Below are 21,793 nucleotides of genomic sequence, written 5' to 3'. Positions count from 1 at the left end.
CTTTGCTTTCTTCTTATGGTACTTGTAATTTATAGTGACCACACTCAAGATCTTGGTCTGAGTAAAACCAATTTCTGTGTCTGCATCAGTGATAATTAGCTTAGTCTCAGTGAGATAAACTACTACACAGATATATTTTAATTAACTATCTGACGTATAGAGTTTGTTAAATGATCCTCTTTGGCTTCATCTTATGGCACTTGTCATTTATAGCCACCACACTCAAGTTCTTGATCTGAGTAAAACCGATTTCTTTGTCTGCATTCAGAGGTAATTAGCTTAGTCTCAATAAGATAAACTACTATGAAGAAATATTTTAATCAATTATCTAGTGTATAGAGTTGGTTAAGTGATCCTCTTTGGCTTTATCTTATGATACTTGTCTATTTGAGCGACCACACTCAAGTTCTTGATCTGAATAAAATCAATTTCTGTGTCTGCATTCAGAGCAAATTAGCTCAGTCTCACTGATGTAAACTACTATTCAGCTATATTTTAATTAATTATCTAATGTATAGAGTGGGTTAAGTGTTCCTCTTTGGTTTCATCTTATGGTACTTGTCAATTATAGCGACAGTACTCAAGTTCTTGATCTGAGTAAAACAGACTTCTTTGTCTGCATTCAGAGATAATTAGCTTAATCTCAGTTACATAAACCACTATGCAGATATATTTTAGTTAATTATCTAAGCTATAAAGTTGGTTAAGTGATCTTCTTTGGCTTCATTTTATGGTACTTGTCAATTGTAGCGATCACACTAGTAGTAAAGGTATAACAGTTACAAGCGGGCCCTTAGGCAAGCCATACAAGCGGGCCCATCATACAACGGAGCCACCATACAAGTAGTGTCAAGTCCAACCATACAACGGACCCATCATACAAGCAGTGCCCTGTCCCACCATACAAGTGAGCCCATGGACAATCCATACAAGCGGGCCCAACATACAACGGACCCATTATATAAGCGGTGCTCTGTCCCACCATACAACAAGACACATAACCAACCATACATCAAGACACATAACCAAACATACATCAATGCACAACACCAACCATACAATAACATCCATACGTCCATATAATAAACATCAAATAACTACCAATAAAGTAATCAATAAACATTCATATACATCCGAATAAACACCATACAATACATATATACATCCATCCATCATTTCTTTGGAAACAAAGTTTCTCTCGAAAGAAATAGTAACAAAACCCATCGTTTCATGTATTCATCAATATCTTGAAGTCTCATATAATAAAGTTTCTATAGCCATACCAAAGATTTCCGAGAACAGGCATTGCGTTATCTTAAACCGTATGTTTCAATATAAAAAAGAGAGGATATTGCTTTTGGTCAGTAGATCAAATGAGCACCAATACAATAAACGATAAATATCCATACATCCATTTACATAACCATCCGAATAAACAAAATACATTACACATAAACATCCATCCATCATTTCAAGCGGGCCTATTGCACACGTGATCATTGATATAAAAGTTTGACGGTGAGTTAATATTTCAGTTCAACATTGACATTTGAATAGTTTACATTGTTTCAATTTTTGAAAGAAAAAACATTCAAATATTTTAAAAATGAGTGGTTTTACAATGTTGCACCTTGAACGAGTTGACAGTGATGATATGAAGACGAGCGCTCTCAATGTAGCGGTTGAAATATGAAAGAACTACTGAATAGTATCTGAGTAGGATGACATGTTTGGTAGGTATGTTATATCATTGAGTGAATTTAAGTCGGATGAAAAATTATGTTTCGCCGCAAAAGTGAAAACAATACATATATCGAGACTACAACATGGATTGAATGAAATCATGAAGCACATTGAGAAAAATGGATTGACTCACTTAATGAGAAGAGAGTGAACATATATTCTTTTATTACGTTTCTGTCGATAAAATTTTTTTATATGACTTGTTTTCATTAGATACTCAGGTTGATCGTTTACTCCGCTATCTCTAGTGAGGGGGGGGGCCAATAGGCATTGGGAGTGTACACAAAGCAAAAACTAGCAATTATTAGTTTAGTCTTGAGATGGAAGTGGGAGTGTCAAGAACAAAAATGATTGGATTTGAGAAACAGAAGATTTTACGGACTCTTGTAACATCGGAAAAGAGGGTTTGAATCCAAAGGCTGAATCTCAGATGTTAACTGTACGAAACAAAATATTCTCTGAAAAAATGCTTGAAATTAGCATGGAAAATAATTCACAATGTTTGGACTATTGTTTGAAGCTTATACATTGTAGACCAAGAGCATTTACTCAATTCATTGAACAATTAATTGAAACAAAACAAAATGAGATTGTGATTCTACTTTTGACCACTACCAAGAATTTCATTTAAGATGGTCATTTTATAGGACAACAAGAAATTGTTTTTTGTGACGTCACTTGATTAATCCTCATCCTAGAAGACGGTCTTTTTATTATTTAATTAAAATAAACTTTTTCCAAAAAATAAGTTTTTCAAAGAAAAGTAAAGAACTCCATTGAACAAAAAGGAGCAAAAACAAAATAAAATAATCTACCAAGCGCAAAACTGTCACAAATCAGCGTCGATAAATAAATGAAACCCAAAAACGAACAAAAATTATAATAATTAACCAAGTCAAACTTAAAACGAGCAGAAATTAACACAAGTTGGTCACAAAACCCCTATGCCTTCCCAAGGCCCGAACAAAATTTGCATTTTACTGAAACAATACAGATGAATGTCCATTATCTGTTTAATATACATATACTGATATTTAGTAATCAAAATGTTAATATTATTTGATTTATTTAAGTTATAAAAGTAAAAACATTTAAATTTTTTACGCATATGAGTTTTCGCCCTTTGTCAATACCTCGCTCTTCACGCTAAAGTTTGAATTTTGTTCCAATTCTTTAAGAATGAATCCTGAATGACAGTAGAAATGCCTATTTACATACTAAGCTAACAAGTGCACTACTCTCAAGGGTGATGCAGCACGCTCAGTGAATACTAAACTAACAAGATCATTGACCTCCAAATCACAGAGCTAGAAATACTAACGGAAAGTGACATCATCAGACAAAGAAAAGATGACAGCTGTCAATCAACGGTTAGAAATATAAAAAATATAAATGTTTTTACTGTTATAACTTTAATAAATCATATAATATTAACATTTTGATTCATAAATATCAGTATATGTATTTTATACTAACGATGCACATTCATTTGTATTTTTTCAATAAAGTGCAAATTTTGGTCTGGCCTTGGGAAGGTATAGGGGTTTTGTGCCAAAATTATGTTAATTTCTGCTCGTTTTGAGTTTGACTCGGTTATTTATTGTAATAAATAGTTTAGTTTTTAAAGATAATGGGCAAATGGGAGGGTGGGCGTGGGAGGGTGGGAGTGGAAGGGGGATTAGTTGCCCTCCAATCACTTTCAACATATAAAAAGGGCATCAGCCCTTTCTATTTTCAATCGAATGAGCCCTTTTCAAAGTTTCCACAACAACTCCTTCGATACGAAGTGCCCTGGTCTAAACAACAACAACAAAAAAAAATATCACTAATCACTTTCTACTATTAAAAGGGTACTAGCCCTTTGAATTTCAAAACGAATGAGCCCTTTTTCATGTTTTTACGACAAAGATTTCAATGAAAACCTTATATGCCCCCAGGGCATAACTTATAACACTTGCCCTGAGAGTTGTGGGGGAGTGTCCTCCTCAAAAACATATTTTCTATCTGGAAATCAAATACGATGAACAAAATGGCTATCTCAAAATTTAATGGATGTGTTTGGGGGAATGATGGGAATTGGTGGGGGGCCTAGTTGCCCTCCAATCACTTTTGACTATTAAAAAGGGCACTAGCCCTTTGAATTTCCAATCTAATAAGCTGTTTTTGAAGTTTCTATGGCAACGCCTTCTATAAAAAACTTATGTGCCCCCAGGGCATAACTTAAAACCCTTGCCCCGAGGGATGTGGGAGAGTGTCCGCCTCAAAAACATATTTTCTATGTAAAAATCAACTACGCTGAACAAAATGGCTATCTCAAAATTTTTATTGGATGGCGTGGGGGGGCTAAAGATTGGCGTGGGGGGGGCTAGTTGCCCTCCAATCACTTTCGACTATTAACATGGCACTAGCTCTTTGAATTTCCAATCGAATGAACCCCTTTTGAAGTTTCTACAACAACACCTTCTATAAAAACCTTATATGCCCCAAGGGCAAAACTTAACACACTTGCCCTGAGGGTTGTGGGGGAGTTTCCTCCTCAAGAACATATTTTCTATCTGGAAATCAACTATGCCGAAAAAAATGACTGTCCCAAAATTCCGATGTTTGGGGGAATGATGGGCGTGGGGGGGGGGGGTAGTTGCCCTCCAATCACTTTTGACTATTAAAAAAGAAATAGCCCTTTGAATTTCCAATCGAATGAGCCTGTTTTTAAGTTTCTAGGACAACGCCTTCTATAAAAACATTATATGCCACCAGGGCATAACTTAAAACCCTTGCCCTGAGGGTTGTGGGGGAGTTTCCTCCTCAATAACATATTTTCTGTCTGGAAATCAACTACGCTGAAAAAAATGACTGTCTAAAAATTTGGATTGGATATATTTGGGGGAATGATGGGCGTGGGGGGGCTGTTTGCCCTCCAATCACTTTTGAATATTAAAAGGGCACTAGAACTTTCGATTTCCAATCGAATGAGCCCCTTTTGAAGTTTATACGACGACTCCTTCCATATAAAATGTTCTGCTCTAAAGGAAAAAAAATAATAAATGATACATTTTGCCAACATCGTTCTTATATGCCCTCAGGGCATAACTTAAAACCCTTACACCGAGGGTTGTTGGGGAGTGTCCTCCTCAAAAACATATTTTCTATCTGGAAATCAGCTACGCTGAACAAAATGGCTATCTCAAAATTATGATTGGATGTGTTTGGGGGAATGATGGGCGTGGGGGGCTGGTTGCCCTCCAATCACTTTTGACTACCAAAAAGGGCACTAGCCACACTAATTTTCAATTGAATGAGCCCTTTTTGAAGTTTCTACGACAACTCCTTCGATACGACGTGCCCGGGTAGGGAGAAGAAGAAGAAGAAAGCAAAATAAATAATAAATTGTGCCTAAATCGTTCTTTACTTAGGCAGCACTATCGCCCTGCCTATGATTGTGTGCCAGTTTCATTTTGGCAGTGAGACGAACAACATAAGAAAAATGTTAGACACATGTTCACTATGTTTATGTACTGTACTTTAATTGATGACTATAATGAAAAGTGTAGATTTTGCAATCCATGTAAATTGCATACGGGATATTCTTTACAAATTAAGGAATGTATTTCCTGTCTTGAAGAGACGTGTGACTCTCATACTGAAGGACATCTATGCTCAAATTGTCCTTTTGATAAGCATAATCAACGGGAAAATACTTAACCTGGCATGAAACGTGATATCAGTTTATTTCTAAGTGATTGGTATCGCCGTGGATTTAAATTATTTTGGGAAGAAGAAATGGGAGCTGGTTTCAATTATAAAAACATGAAGAGAATAGGGTTCTGTCTTCATCGTTTTGAGGACAATGGTAGTGATGATTATAAATCTATTGATTTTCCTTGGGCTGTTACAGAAAGGTATCCTTCATATTAGAATATTGTGTTTGACATTACTTTAAATCGTCCGATAGAAACAGAAGAATTTTACAATACGAATCGTAATAGTATCATTGCCTTCACAAAGAGATTTAATAGAAATGAAGTTACTCTATATTGTGAAAAATATGTCCCTGACTTTGCACGCCAGAATCAGTACAAGTTAAATCCAAATGATCTGCCACCATTAATTGTTGTCGACGATGACGATGAAGACCTAAATGACTATGAAGAAGAAGAAGAAGAAATCTAAACAATAAGGAAAAAAGACTTTTTTATAGTACATACATATTTTATTGATAAACAAGTTTACATACATTGTGGAAACGCTTTATTCTTAGGGTGCTGAAATCAATATTTTACAGGTCTGAGAGGATGATCTCTACTGTGAAAGTCATTCAAACGAGGATTGTCTACATAAATGTTGAAAAATTCACTGTAAGTATTGTCGCGACATTGAAAAATAAAATATAGTAATGCATGAAAACCACAGCTTCTGGTTGATAAATCTTGTACTCGCATCCGAATTTGAATAATTTTTTCCCACATCTTTCAAGGTAGTTTTTGATGCTAGGTATGTAGATTGCATATGGTAGATAAGGAGCATCGAAAAATTCTATAGTCTTTGCTGCTTGAAAGATGCATAGCCAATTATCCGTCTGCACAGTCAATGGACTACTTTTAACAACGACAATGGTATTGGTAGCAGTATGAATATATTCAAGGGAAGCTGAGGGTACGCAATAGGATTTCTATTTGGCCATATATTGATCCATTTTAAATACATCGATTATTTGATTGGTTTTCATGGTGCCAAGTCTAATAGAACACTGCCGTCGGGGGTAATTTCCCAATATGTATAAAATTATGTTTCAAACCGTTCGGACAATACTCATATCTTGAGTACAGGGAGTGCATTGTCAATTTATATAGGGTCCTATGGGATTTGTCAAAAGATAGTTTGTAGAGAGGCATTCCATTTACTTTACATACAAGAGAGAAAATTCCAAACAGTTCAAATTCATTTGGAGAACATGTCCACGATCTTATGGCACTGGCACTTTTTAAGAAACCCAAAGCAAGTTTCTATGGAATCTCACCATTGAAAAATGAAGAATCATTGTAGGTAGTTGAATCATTGGCAATATGACGTTGATTGGTGATTGTGTGAGGAACGAGCAGTTTGATATTATTTCCAGAGGCTATTAGTTTTTCAATTGCCAAAGCCACAAAACTAATAACCTGTTGTTTTCTTACATGAAGTATTGCCGAAGTGCGATTGACACTGGCATCGGGTGATGCATCAAGTGCTTTTCTCATGATGAAATTGGACGGAGCGAGTTGTAACTTTATATCAATTTTAATATTGGGGGCATCCATTGAGATATGTTTAATATTTCATGATTGAGTCTACCAACTAAATTATACCTCTTGCTCACTTCCCAAGTGAGTTCACCATCATTATCAACAATTGATCTATAGTCATAACCCTTTGCTAGACCTCTCAATTTCTTATAGAACTTTGGAGTTATCAACATAAATTGTATGTAGCTTGCATAGTTCGATAGATTGTTGCTAGTGCTCACCAATGTTCACCATTTATGTTGACACATATTTGTTTAAACAAATTGTTTAAACAAATTGTATTGTTTAAACAAATCTCACCTAGAGTCAAGAGATCTGTTTGTAATATTTGCAATGGGAAAAAGGCTTTAGTTTTTCGATAGTGACTACCACGAACTCTTCGATTACGATTTAGAGTATAGCTTGATTCTTTCTGTAGAAACTCTGCTGCCAACTTCTTTTCAAGTCCAATCACTTGAGCAAGTGTGGTGGGTGAACTTAAACTTCCCAATTTACCAATATTCTTATAAACATGTTTCAATGCTTCGACCATTTTTAACATAAATACGTAGTGAAGATTCAAATGCCCATTTGCATACTAACAGGTGATGGTAAGGAAGATGCAGTGATATTAAGGCGTCTTCGTTTGAGTCCCCCCATCACTCTTGTCAAAACATTGCCACATGGCGTGCTAGTATTTTCCAAAAATGATTTTAAAAAATCTTTTGATGTATGACTAAATTCCTTTAATCGCTTTTAAACATGTTTATTGCCAATAGGACTTTTGATTAATTTTGATGAGTTTAAAAGTTTTGCAAATGACTGTCAAATGATACAAGTCTTGTACGATTTGTGACCAAATCTGGTAATAATTCAAGTAGAATGTAAGGCTTGCCATGAAATAAAACTTGATTCCCATTAGCATGAATTTGAACATGTTCACTTCCAGTGACAAAAGTCAAGAGTCTTTTACACTGCTCATGATAGGAATGTGGCATTAGATCTGCAACACTTGTCATATCTTTAGAAAAATTTTCTTCTTTTCTTAGTATTGTTGTTGTTGTTGTTGATTTATATTGAGTGTTCTCTCATGATAGGGTTTATATTTGCCGACTGGGCGAATTGCCTTTTGAAGCATAATAAATATTTCATCGTCGGCAATTGTCTTATTGTTAATGAATTTATTGAGGTTTTCCTCGAAATGCTCCTTTGGCGAAAGGGTGATTTCAATTGGAGCCAATTTATAGGGTTTGGTCATCTAGAGAAAAGTGTTTACATGTCCTGCAATGATTGGCAATAAAAGTGTAAGGAAGCTACCACCCGCTTGAAGAAGTCGTTTTCTTTTAAAATCGCTTCTTTTATTTCTGCTTGCTGCTGATAGGGCACGTACAAGCAAATGAAGCTGCTTTTTGTGCTGCTTAACACCTTCTGGCAGTTGAACATTGCCTTCAGTTAAATGTAAACAAAGTTATGATATGAGAATAATGAATTCTCTGTCGACACCGTGTTTGAATATGGCCTTCCTTATTCGTAGCTTTGAATTACCTAGGACGAGGAATAAATTTCGATGTTCATGTAGTTTCTTCAGCGTCATGATTGCAACTAACGACCTTTTTAACTGTTCACCGGCAGAAATACAGTAATTTCATTGTAAAAAAATATCGGTGACTACACGTAAATCCTCGGGTGTGTTTTGATTCTCGTCTAATAGAATATAACCATAGGGTTTATTGGAAAGCTGATTGTAGGCCGAGATTAGAAATTTCGGTTCACACGGATGCACTTCTCTGTTTAAAGTTATGAGGGAACTGGAATCGCGAACAACCCTTTAGACGATATATTAGGTATAATTCAAAGAAAGTGTTCTTATACACTTGCTCTGATGAAAGAGATTGTGTTGAACTAGTGTTAAGGAAATCTGTTGTTGATGAGATCGGACAGTAGACAATTTTAACATCTTCTGAGACCATTCTTCAACGGATTCAGCTAAAACATCAATAATCAACCAAGAGTTTGGTTCAATACTATTGGAAATTTCAAGTCCCTGAATGAAGTTTTGTGTCTGGCGCAATAGTTTTTATTCTATCAGGGATTCTTACCAAACACTGTACCAATAGCAATTTTTGGGGATGTTCTAAAAACATTTCATCTCGATTTTGAATTATTTTGTTAAAAGTGTCGTTTTGCCAGACATTGACGATCCGCAAAGAAACGATTTAAATGGAGTTCTAAATTGATACATAGTCCTTTGCAATGTCAAAATACAACTGAATGTAGATTGCATCGGTCCCTTGAATAAATAATAATTTCCCTGATTGGATTCGAAAACAATACATTTTAAAGAATAATATATGTTTTTCATTTACAAATAAACGATACTACAAAAAATACTACATGTTTATTTCTATATGAAAAAAGGCACTATCAGAAAACAATAAAATATTTTTATACAATAAAAAGACACTACAAAAAAAAACTTATCAAATTAGAAAGGGCCCCCACGAAAGGGCGCGGAAGCAGCTGGAAACGGCCGGCCGAAGGCCAGATCCCCCCCCCCCCCGGGCCAGACGCGGGCGCGGAGCCAAAAAATAATTTTTAAAACATTTTTTATTTAGATAAAAACACTCACATATGACTCTACCTTACTTAAAAAAAAACTAGTGAGTTGGGGAAAAACACCTATAAAAAAGGATAACCCACCATTTACTATTGAGTTTCTTCCACACCAAGGTGATGTCTATAGTCTTCACAGTCTTCACATCCACCTTGGTCAGAAGTTAGATAATTTCTGTGGGGTAGCACCGTCACACCATCCGCACACATATAGACTTTATCCGATACCGGGCACATGGCTATTGTATCCACTAAAACTGTGTAGTTTTTAAATTTTAAAGAGCGAATTGCCATGAATTTCGCTCTTGGAATTAAACTACTCTCTGCATAGTTCCTATAAACACTCATGTCAAAATTTTGATTCACATAGTGTCTAGGCACGCCGTCGCAGACTTTTTTGATTACCTCATTGTGTGTTTGCACACAGTACACCTTAGGACCTGCAAGCACACTATTGGAAATCAAGTTGCTCCCCGTCTCGGATTTTAACATTAATAATTGATTTGGGGCTTCACTAGCCCCAAATTAATTATTGATTTATAATTGATTGATTAATAATTGATTTCGCTTCCCTAGCTCCAGGTAAATAAACTCGTCCCAATTGGTAAAGTCCATTCGAGAGCTAATTGTGCACTATTTTCCAAATATTCCAATAGAGTTGTGAGAAAGTCAAACTTTAGCGTAAAGAGCAAGGTGTTGAGGAGGGGACAGCCCCTTTCATATACGTAATAATTTCTGTTCGTTTTAAGTTTTAATGTCGCTCCTTACTTTCAGTTAAAAAAACTTGTTTTTTTTATTTAATTTTTGAATGTTTTTGAATAAATGCAGGTTTTGATCTTGAATCACAGTACATGAATAATTAAAACAAAATTTGCATATTAATTTGACTTTTATTTGGTTAAATGGCTTTCTCGAAACTTGTTTCATTTTATTTACGAACGTTTTTATTAGTATTAAATATACGTAACTTACAAATTAACTTACGTAACGAACTTCTATATTCATATATTTTTAATACGTATATTAGGGGGTTCGCCTCCTAGTCAATACCTTGCTCTTTAAGGGGAAAGTTCGAATTTTGTTCCAATTATTTAAATATGACCGCTTAATCACAAAGGCCGTTAATTAGAATAAATAGCTCTTATGAAAGTACTAAAAAATCTCTGGCTTAAATAGCGAGGTATTGACTAAGGGGTGACCCCATTAATATATGTAATATTTTATGTTCGTTTAAATTTTTGATGTTGCTGCTGTTGCAGTTGAAAAACTTGTTTTTTTATATTTAATTTCTGATCTTTTTTTAAAAAATGCTGGGAAGTCCGGCGTCCCCTTCATAGCAATGTCCCTTCCTCCGTGAAAACTTCCTTCATGGAAAGATCCTCCTACATAACCCTCAACCCCAGGCACGTACGCAGAAATTTGTTTCGGGGGGGGGCAAATCCTTCAAACCCATTATTCTCTGAGAAAAATTAGAAAATTATGGGAAAATGAAAAAAATCGTGAGATTTTGGGGGGGGGCCGGGCCCGGAGCCCCCCCTCCCCTGCGTACGTCCCTGCCCGACTCCCCCCCCCCCACTACCAGGAAAAATCTCCCCTGAAAACGTCTGTACTGTATACTTCCCAATAAAACATAATTAGGAAAACATAGCATAGGAAAACATAATTAGTTGGTTTATGTGTACTAGTTACATTAATATATATTAAATAGGCTAGGAAGCAATAATTTTGGTCCGTTTTGAGTTTCAACCTCACTCTTTACTTCCCTCGGAAAAACTTTGTTTTCTTAAATTAATCTTTGTTCGTTTCTTATTAAAATTTAATTTAGAAACAACGCTGCCATGATCTTTTTTAGTTATACGGAATATGTATATTCGTTTTAAGTTTTAATGTCCCTTCTTAGTTTCAGTTGAACACTTATTTTTAACATTATTTCTAAGTATCACCTCTAAAAAATACTGCAAACAATCTTGACAGATAATAAAAATTTTCAGTTAATAACATAAAGTTCATTATCCATACTTCACAAAACAATACATGTTTTTCAGGAACGTTTGTTTCTCGATGAGCAAAAAGCTGTTTTTGCTCGGCCGACTTCGCCTGAAAAATCCATAATGAAGACAAATCCATAAATCACCTACTGACTAGCAGAAACTGGAAGGCTACTGTAACAAAAGAAAGCTGTTCAAGGGCTTTTTTAAAATCTTATACTTATACTTAATCGCTTTTTATAAATTTGACTTGATAGCACATTCCCACAAAGTGCACTTTCGGTTATTTCCCCAACTTTTTTTAAATGAAACAGGTGCCTTTTCCAATGAAATGACCAAAAAAAGGTGATTTCAAAACCTAGGCAAGAACAGAAACTAAGGGAGCAAGGATGTCCCTTCCCCTCAATTACCACCGTTAGAACTGGCCCTAAGCCTTCATCACAGAGTGAAGTTTGAAGGTTCAATTGAAAACTGTTGATCAATCAAGCTTAATATTTGGTAGATGTTTAGTTGAAAAGTTTTTAGTTTTAGTTAATTTGTTTTTGCAACAACCTTTTGCTTTTAATATGACTAGGCGATTTATGAGGGGGTATATATGTGAGAAGATGTTACAAAACTCTAGTTAAGGGCTTTGGATCATAATTATCGCAATGGTACCGTTTTATGCTTCCAAACTCTTCCACTTTAGAAGTGGTACCAAAAGTGCCATTTTTAGTGCCATATGGGACTTTTGGATGGCAAAACTGATAAAAAGCGCGTAGAAATGAGTATTGGGTTTAAAATCTGCCTTCCCGTGAAATGCCTTAAAAAATGAGTGCATCACGTTTGCAAAAATAGTGGATTATCTGAAAAGTAATCAAACAGTTCGTGGTAACGAACTGTAAGTAAGGAGCGACCCGGCTCAATAGTAACCAAAACTCTAGAAAACGGAATTTTGATACCAATAGATACATCAAAAGAATCAGATTTTAATTTTGATTTCAAATATATAAGTTTCATCAAGTTTAATCTTACCCATCAAAAGTTACGTGCCTGAGAAAATTTGGCTCATTTTTGAAAAAAGGGGGAAAAACCCCTTTAAAGCTACATAATCTTAATGAAATCAAACCGTCATACTCCGTGTAGCAAACAACCTTACTGTAGAGATTTTAAGCTCTTATCTACAAAAAGGTGGAATTTTCCATTTTTTGCCAGAAGAAAGATCACGGATGCGTGTTTATTTGGGTTTTTTTTTCAGGGGTGATCATATCAACCCAGTGGTCCTAAAATACCGTGGGAAGGCTCATTCGAACGGAAATTAAAAGTTCTGGTGCTCTTTTTAAGTGACCAAAAAAATGGAGGGCAACTAGGGCCCCTCCCATGCTCATTTTTTCCCAAAGTCACCCGATCAAAATTTTGAGATAGCCATTTTGTTCAGCATGGTCGAAAATATTATAACTATGCCTTTTAGGATGACTTAATCCCTCGAAGCCCCCAGGGGGAGGGCTGAAAGTTATGAACTTTACCCAATGTTAACATATAGTATTGGTCGTTGGAAAGTATACAGACCTTTTCAGGGGGAATTTTTCCTGGTAGTGGGGGGTGGGGGTGGGTCGGGGGTTATATGGCAGGGTCTTTTCACGAAGGAAGTTTTCATGGGGGAAGGGACACTGCTATGAAGGGGGAACCGGATTTCCCATCATTATTAAAAAAAAAAATGCACGGTGAGCCAAAATCGAAACCTGCATTAATTAAAAAACGTTCACCAATGAAATAAAAAAAAAACAAGTTTTTTTTAACTGAAAGTAAGGAACGACGTTAAAACTTAAAACGAACAGAAATTATTTCGTGTATGAAAGGGGCTGTCCCCTCCTCAACGCCTCGCTCTTTACGCTAAAGTTTGACTTTCCCACAACTCAGTTTTTTTTAAACAATAATATTTTGTTTTAATTGCAAATTTTTTTAATTATCTTTAACGAAATTCACACCATCAGATTCAGCTTATCAACGAACATTATTAAAGAAGCTTCAAACTCCTATCTGCAAAAATGTGGAATTTTGCATTTTTAATTAACTTTAACGAAAATTACACCATCACATTTAGCTTATCAGAGAACCCTATTAAAGAAGTTTCACGCTCCTATCTGGAAAAAGGTGGAAATTTGCATTTTTTGCTCGAAGAAAGATCACGATGCGTGCCCTCCAAAAAATGGAGGGCAAATAGGCCCCCTCCCACGCTCATTTTTTTCTCAAAGTCCCCCAATTAAAATTTTGAGATAGCCATTTTGTTCAGCATAGTCGAAAATCCAATAAATATGTCTTTTAGGATGACTTAATCCCCCACAGTTCCCAGGGGAAGGGCTGCAAGATATGAACTTTACCCATTGCTTACATATTGTATTGGTTATTGGGAAGTATACAGACATTTTCAGGAAGGATTTTTTTCTGGTGGGGGGGCTGGAGGAGGGGGTTACTCGGGAGAATCTTTCCGTGGATGATGTTTCTTTGGGGTAAGGAACATTTCTATGAAGGGTGCGCCGGATTTCCAAGCATTATTTAAAGAACGATCAGAAATTAAATTAAAAAAAACAAGTTTTTTCAACTGAAAGTAAGAAGCAACATTAGAACTTAAAACGAACAGAAATTATTACGTATATGAGGGGGTTCTCTCCCAAGTTAATACCTCGCTCTTTACACTACAGTTTTTTTAGTGCTTTCAAAAGAGCTATCTAATTAAACGGCCTTTGTGATTCAGGGGTTTGTGAATTAAATTTTTTTTAACTTTTAACGTAAAGATCGTGGTATTGACTAAGGGGAGAACCCCCTCATATACGTAATAACATATACGTAATAAAAAAAAAAAAAAAAAAAAAAAAAAAAAAAAAAAAGCGATACGGCTCAATAGTAATCGAAACTTTTAAAAACGGAATTTTGATGTAAATAAATGTATCAAATGAATGGGCTTATAATGCTGATTCTAAATATATAAATTTTATTAAGTTTAGTATTACTCATCAAAGACTACGAGCCTGAGAAAATTTACCTGATTTTTTAATCCCCTACAAGTGAATTTTAATGAAAATCACACCGTCAGATTCAGCGTATCAGAAAACCCTATTACATAGGTTTCAAGCTCATATCTGCAAAAATCTGCAACCATATCTGCAACGTATATTTTGCCAGAAGAAAAATATACGAATATAGAAGTTCGTTACGTAAGTTAATTTGTAAATTACGTCAGAACCAAATTTAGAGACAGCCACTTAGCAAAAGAAGAGTAAAATTTTTATGCAAATTTTGTTTACTTATTCAAAGCTGCATTAACTAAAAAACGATCAGAAATTAAATAAAAAAAAACAAGTTTTTTAAACTGAAAGTAAGGAGCGACATTAAAACTTAAAACGAACATAAATTATTCCGTGTATGATCGGGGCTGTCCCATTCTCAACGCCTCTATCTTTAAGATAATTTTTTAAAATTTATAAAATCTTTATTTTTTAAAAAAATAAAAAAATTTAGTTAAACGCGTGAGGCTTTGAAGAGGGGACAGTCCCTTTTATATATAGAATAATGTCTGTTCTTTTTAATTTTTAATGTCGCTCCTTACTTTCAGTTTAAAAAACTTGTTTTTTTTATTTAATCATAAGAAGGGACAAACCATGATTGAAAAAATCCAAGCTGGAATCGAATGCATGATAATCTAATTTGAAGTCTAGCACTGTATTGAAAGAACCACGCATCTAATAATGAAATCTAATATATTGGTGTTTGTAGGCCTTTAATTGTATAGCTTATTAAGGGGAACTGGAGGAGGAAGTTGCAGGAGGTGTTCTTGCAACCCTCCAGTCAAGTTGCTTTGGACCATAAATATTACAATGAAACCGTTTTATGTGTCCAAGATTTTCAACTTAAGAAGTGGCACCAAAAATGTTGTTTTCAGTGCTATATCTCACTTATGAATGGTAGAATTGATAAAAAGCACGTAGATATGAGCAAAAGTTTTCAAATGAGCCATTAAATATTACTCAAAAATGTTCTAGTTGCCCACTCGCCCTAGCTTTTACACTTGAGACATGGCACCAAAAGTGCCGTTTTTAGTACTATTTGAATCTTGCAGATAGTTAAATTTATAGGAAGAACGTAAATATGAGCAATGTTTTTATATGAGCTATCAAAAATCTATCTAAGATGTTCTGGTAGTCCGCTAGCCCCACCCCTCGAGAAACGGTATAAAAAGTGCCTTTTTTCGTGGCATATGGCACTTGCACACGGCAAAAACTTATATAAACCACGTACATATGAGAAATAGCTTTTTAATTAGCTCTTAAGCATCTCTCTATGTTGTTATAGTACCCCACTCGGCCGGGAATAAAGAAGAAAACCAGAGCGTTTTAACATTTTTGAACTTCTATTTATTATGCATTGTGGTTCGCTCTTTACTAGGTTGCAGCTAATGCTTCAACCATGACAAAGAGTTTATTGCAAATTCACCTCAGAAATTAGATAAGATTAAAATCTGTGAAATCTAATAGATGGTAGAATTTTTAAAAACCTAGAAAATAAAAGCAATAGCTTATAGTTGAGCCATTGAACATCTATCTACGACGGTGTGGTAGCCTGCTAATGTTTAAGTAGCTTACTGATGAGCAGATGATTTATGAAACTAACGGGGCTTGGACAAGAGTATACGGGAGGGGTTCTTGCGAACCTCCAGTTAATGGTTCTGGAACATAACTATTATGATATCTTTTTTGTACGTCAGAGCTTTTCCACTTAAAAAGTGGCACCTTAAGTTTTGTTTTCAGTGTTATATCGCACTTATGAATGTAAAATAAAAAAAAAACGTATATAAGAGCAATAGCTTTCAAATGAGTCATTAAACATCACTTTATTAAGTTCTGCTAGCCCAATAGCCCCAGCTTTTCCACTTGAGACACGACACCAAAAGTTCAGTTTTTAGTGCCATTTGAACTTGATGATGGTGGGTTTTATACTAAAGACGTAGTTATGTGCAATATCTTTTATATGAGCTTCAAAAGATCTGTCAACGATGTTCTGGTAGCTTGCTAGTGCCACCTCTTGAGAAATAGCACAAAGTGCCATTTGAATGCCATATGGCACCTGCAGATGGCGGAATTTATAAAAATCACGTCGACATAAGAAATAACTTTCTTATGAGCCAATCATCATCTCTCTATGATGTTTCGGTACCCTGCTAGACCTGCTGAGAAAAAAAAAAAAAAAAAAAACAACAAAAAACGGGAGACAGATCAGTGCTACCGATGCAAAAAAGTGGTTTTCCTTGTCGTTCTGGGAGGGGGACTGTAACTTCCCTGTACAAGGTTTTTGACCTTGTTGATTCCAATAGTACACTTTTCAATTTGATCTGATGCTATTTTCGAGGGGTTTGAGGCTTTTTTTGAAATCACCATAAATTTCTTTTCGCAATAGACTTTGACTTTTAAGACGATCGAAATAATAGTGAATATTCTGAGTCGATGTCAGATGGGAACTTTTTTTCCCTAGGCAGTTTTTTTTTACAAAACACGTTTTTTCACTTTTGGTTACTATGGGCTGTGGTTCACTCTTTACTAGGTTGCAGCTTCTGCTGCAGCTGCAACCATGATAACTTGCCGGGACATGCTTTAAAAAATGAGCCTAGAAAATGACTGAAACAACAACAGCGGATTCCGATAATGATATTCCCGATACGATATATTCGACACCAATACGCTCGATACCGATACGCGTAATATCGATACACCCGATACAACATACAGCCCTTCCCTAGGGAATTTGGAGAGTTATATCCTCATTAAAACCATATATATTGGACCTTTGAACTATGTCAAAAAAATGGCTATCTCAAAATTTAAATAGGAGTAGTTTGGGGGGGGGCTATTTGCCCTCCAATCCTTTTGGTCACTTAAAAAGGGCACTTACAAATTTAGTTCCCTTTCAATTGAGCTATTACACACCTCCCTATGATGCTATAACCACCCCTAGCCCTGCTAGAAAAAAAAAGAAAAAAGGGAGACGGATCAATGCTGCCCATGCAAAAAAGTCATTTTCCTTGGTGTTCAAGGTGGGAGACTGTAATTATCCTACAAAAGGTTTTGGACCCTGCTGATTCCAATGATGCACTTTTTATTTCGATTTGAAACCATTTTCAAGGGGTTGCTGGCTCTTTTTCGAAATCACCATTAATATCTTTTCGCAATAAACTTTTAATTCTAAAATTAACTGAAACAATAGTTACCATATCTGATTAAGTGTTGAATGGCGATTTTTTTTTTACTAGACAGTTTTTTTGAAAACAAGTTTTTCAACTTTTGATTACTATGGGCTGTGGTTCGTTCTTTACTAGGTTGCAGCTGCCGCTGCAACCGTAATTCATGTTAGAAATTTGCAGTTCTTTACTTTTGGTCGCGTTTGTCGAGTTCGAGAATCTAGTTCGAGAATCTAGATTTTTCTGCTTGCACTTCTGTGACCTTTTAACTCAAGGGAAATGACAAATGAAACTCACGAAGTCAATTTAACCGAGTCAGTTACATACTTGGTAAGCTGTCAAATAATAATATCTGATCAGTGATTTGATAAAAAAAATAAATAGGCTACAGTTGGATCTAGGGGATTGAATCTAGTGACTAGCTCTGTGTCAAACAGTTCGTGGTAATGAACTGTAAGTGGCCTAAGGAAAGACTCGGTTCAATAGAAACCTAAACTCTAAAAACAGAATTTTTGTATAAATAGATCCATCAAAACAATTGAATTATTATGCTGATTCCAAACATATTAGATTCATTAAGTGTGGTGTTACCCACGAAAAGCTAATAGCCTGAGATAATTTGCCTGATGGGAGGGAAACACCCCCTAAAGCCAATGAATCCTAATGAAAGTCTCACCATCAGATTCAACATATCAAAGAACCCTGCTGTAGAAGTTTGAAGCTCCTATATACAAAAATGGGGATTTTGCATTTTTGCCATAAAAAAGATCATGGATGAGTGTTTTTTGTGTTTTTGTTTCAGGGGTGATCGTATCAAACTAATAGTCTTAGAAGATCGGCAGAAGGTGCATTCGAAAGGAAATTAAAACTTCTAGTACCCTTTTCAAGTGGCAGAAAAGACTGGAGGGCAACTAGCACCCCTCCTGTGCCCCTTTTACGCCAAATTCGTCTTATCGAAATTTTGAAATAGCTATTTAGTTCAGCATAATTAAAAGCTCCAATAACAATGCCTTTCGGGGTAGCTTGACCAACCCCCCTCCCCCCAATAGCCCGTGGGGAAAGCACTGTAAGTTAGGAAATTTACCCATTGGCAAATTTCACAATATCTAGGGCAGATATTATGCTATGGGTGGTTTTCCATGGGGATAATTGTTCATGTGGAGGTAAATATCTGGGGTTGAACTTTTCAGGGGAAATTTTACACTGGTGGGATTGACAAAATTCCTATAGGCAATTATTTTTATTCGTCTTACTTTCTCTTTACCAACTTAATTTGAAGTTCCAGGGAAATTTTCAGCGGGTTTGGGCTTCTGAGAAAAAATTCCACGGAAGGGCGGATTTCCGGTGTGATCGGAAAAACAATTAGAAATTAAAGTTTCTTCCAAATGAAGTACGGTAAGGAGACTTTTTCAGACTGGTTCATCCGTAAGAAATTTTATGGAGGGGATGGGAATTTTTAGCGTGGATGGAACTGTCCGGATGGAATTTTACAGGAGGGTGTATTTTATGTAAGAGGAACTTTCCATGGAGGAGTGTCCCGTTTGCGGGTTTGTTTTTCAAACTATATCCCGCTAAGAAAAACCTAAAGGCGTTTTCCTTTGTGTGATATAACGTATGTGTATACAGAGTATCTTAAAGGATCGCCCTACCTCATCCTTTATAAACTTTGTTGGTTTGTGTGATATGCCAAGTCAAATATTTCCTCGGTATCTCTGAAAAGTTAATATGTGAAAAATGTTTCTCCTAATGGATACAATTCAAAAGGAGCTATGAATTTTGATGTGAATACCACTTACTTAGATATGATATTCAAGTTGCATTAGCATCTAGCATTGCACCACTTGGCTCTCAAATCAAGGTCTGGTAATAAAACATCCCCAACATCAATCTACAAATTAAGTCAATCTGTCTAATTAGACGTATGAGGATGGATCATTTTCGTTAGCTGAGTCACACTTAAGGGTAATGAAGGATGAAGAGCTTAAACCAGTACTCTTTGCTATCATAGTTACTAGTATAAAGAACGAACATAGTTACAGGTAGTAGTAAAGGATGAAGTGGCTTCAATATATTAATTTATTTTTTTACCTCTAGTATAAACCAATCTCAGGGATTCAGGCAGATTACTGAGAAGAGTTACAAAAATATTACATCCCATCCCAGAGAAGACATTTTTGAGACGATAGCCTACATGTCTTGTTTCAATTTCCTGTTAGGCCCAAGTTACCTTGTCTCCTACTCCGATAAAATTGTCAATGAAGAATTAAAGTGGTTCAAATGGGTAAAAGTAGGCCTAACCATAATTTGTTGCTTTAAGTCAGTACTGTATAATACCAAATATAAGAAAACTGAGAAGTAATTTACAAATACCTGCTGTTTCGACGGCTTCTGTTGCATTAGGCTTTCGATAAACTGTTGAACTGAGTCGTAAAGCAAGGTATTTAACAGGCAGGTCCACCAGAAGAAGGTCTGCAGATGTATCAAGTGTATCTAAATTTAATTTTTTTTAATTAATTTTATAAAAGGAAAATTCACCATATCGTAAGTTATTATGACGCGACAAATAATGACGTAGTGGTTTATTCAGAGTAATATAAAAATTGTAAATGAAATTAAAACAATTCTAAAATAATGTATTCAAATGAAATTTGAAATAAGTTTGACAACTATAAAGACAATGTAATCATTAAAGATGCAATCGTTTATTTAAAGCTATACTGAATAGTTGACGAAAATTAGGCATAAGAAAAGTGTTATTTTCTTCTTTTTTTTGCTGATCAAATATGAACAAAATGTTCGAAAAAATGATACAAGAAGAAGTTGCTAATCTACAGACGAACCAAACAACATTTGTATTGTGCAGTGATATCTTGAATTTAAAGTTGTTGGGCTCGACTTGCTGTCATTACGGTTGTAGCAGTTGCTGCAACCCAGTAAAGAACGAATAATAACCCATAAAATAGTAAAAAAAAAAAAAAAACACGTAAAAAAACTGTTTTGACAGACAAAATTGCCTATTGTTGCTAATTCAGGAATGGTAACTATTATTTCGATTAGTCTTAGCAGAAAAATATTAGTTCGAAAATAAATTTATGGGAATTTTTAAAAAATGGCCTGCAACCCATGCAAAAAAGCCGTCAAAATGAAACAAAAAGCGCACTGGTGGAGTGACCATAGATGAACATCCTATGCAGGAAACTCAAAATCCCTTGGCTTAAACAACAAGAAAAACCACATTTTTTGCATGGGAAGCACTGAGGTGTCATCTTTTTCCTTTTTTCCTACTCTACTGCTAGCAGGACAATGGAACATAGTATTGAGATGAAAATTTCAGGAAGTGTTGAGGGGGAACTTGAACTAAATTGTATTAGTCCATAAGTAGTAGGCTACTTTGGATGGAGATATACTGATAGGGCATATCGACAATATCACGGCAACGGCTAATTGTACTAAAATGAAACTTCCAGGGCTTGATGAGGGGGATGTTCAACTGACCAAAAGGCAACACATTAGGACTAGTGCTGCCACTAATAATGGTCTTATTACTGTTCATACCACTAGAAGTCCCACATCTAGTACTACTAGTAATCTACTAATACTGTGACTAACTACTAAGACTGTGACTACTATTACAACTATAGCTAACGGTGTGAAGGTGAAATTTTCAGGGAATATTGAAATAGGAAGTTGAACTGAATTACATCACATCGCCTGCATACAGGTTGTCAAAAGGGCACATCGGCAGTATTTTAGGAACACCTTGGTGTGTGAAGTTCAAACTTACAGGGTTTGTTGTGGGGGATGTTGAACTAACCAAATGCAATATTTGTATATGACTACTACTATTTCTACTACTACTAATACTAATACTACTGCTGCTACTAATACTGCTGCTACAACCAAAGCTATAACTACTAATTGCGCGTACAGGTTGCCAAGAAGAAGTGTCAGCAATGCCCCAGGAACGATTTTTGAAATCA

The 21,793-nt window shown here is 35.5% G+C and overlaps 1 protein-coding gene across 1 annotated transcript in view; it reads right to left on the bottom strand.

Moving 5' to 3' along the window:
* Positions 1-21,793, bottom strand: part of LOC148952962 (ionotropic receptor 25a-like) — a 663,783-nt gene that overhangs the window by 511,334 nt on the left and 130,656 nt on the right. Inside the window, exon 5 of the mRNA XM_089088207.1 lies at positions 20,184-20,303. Within this exon, the coding sequence (XP_088944333.1) occupies positions 20,184-20,303 (120 nt within the window). The remainder of the gene's footprint in view (positions 1-20,183; positions 20,304-21,793) is intronic.

The sequence above is a fragment of the Artemia sp. Qi Xiang Cuo genome, chromosome 4 (assembly GCF_049724085.1).
Source record: "Artemia sp. Qi Xiang Cuo chromosome 4, ASM4972408v1, whole genome shotgun sequence".
Lineage (NCBI taxonomy): Eukaryota > Metazoa > Arthropoda > Branchiopoda > Anostraca > Artemiidae > Artemia > Artemia sp. Qi Xiang Cuo.
This window is presented reverse-complemented; position numbering and strand designations above follow the sequence as displayed.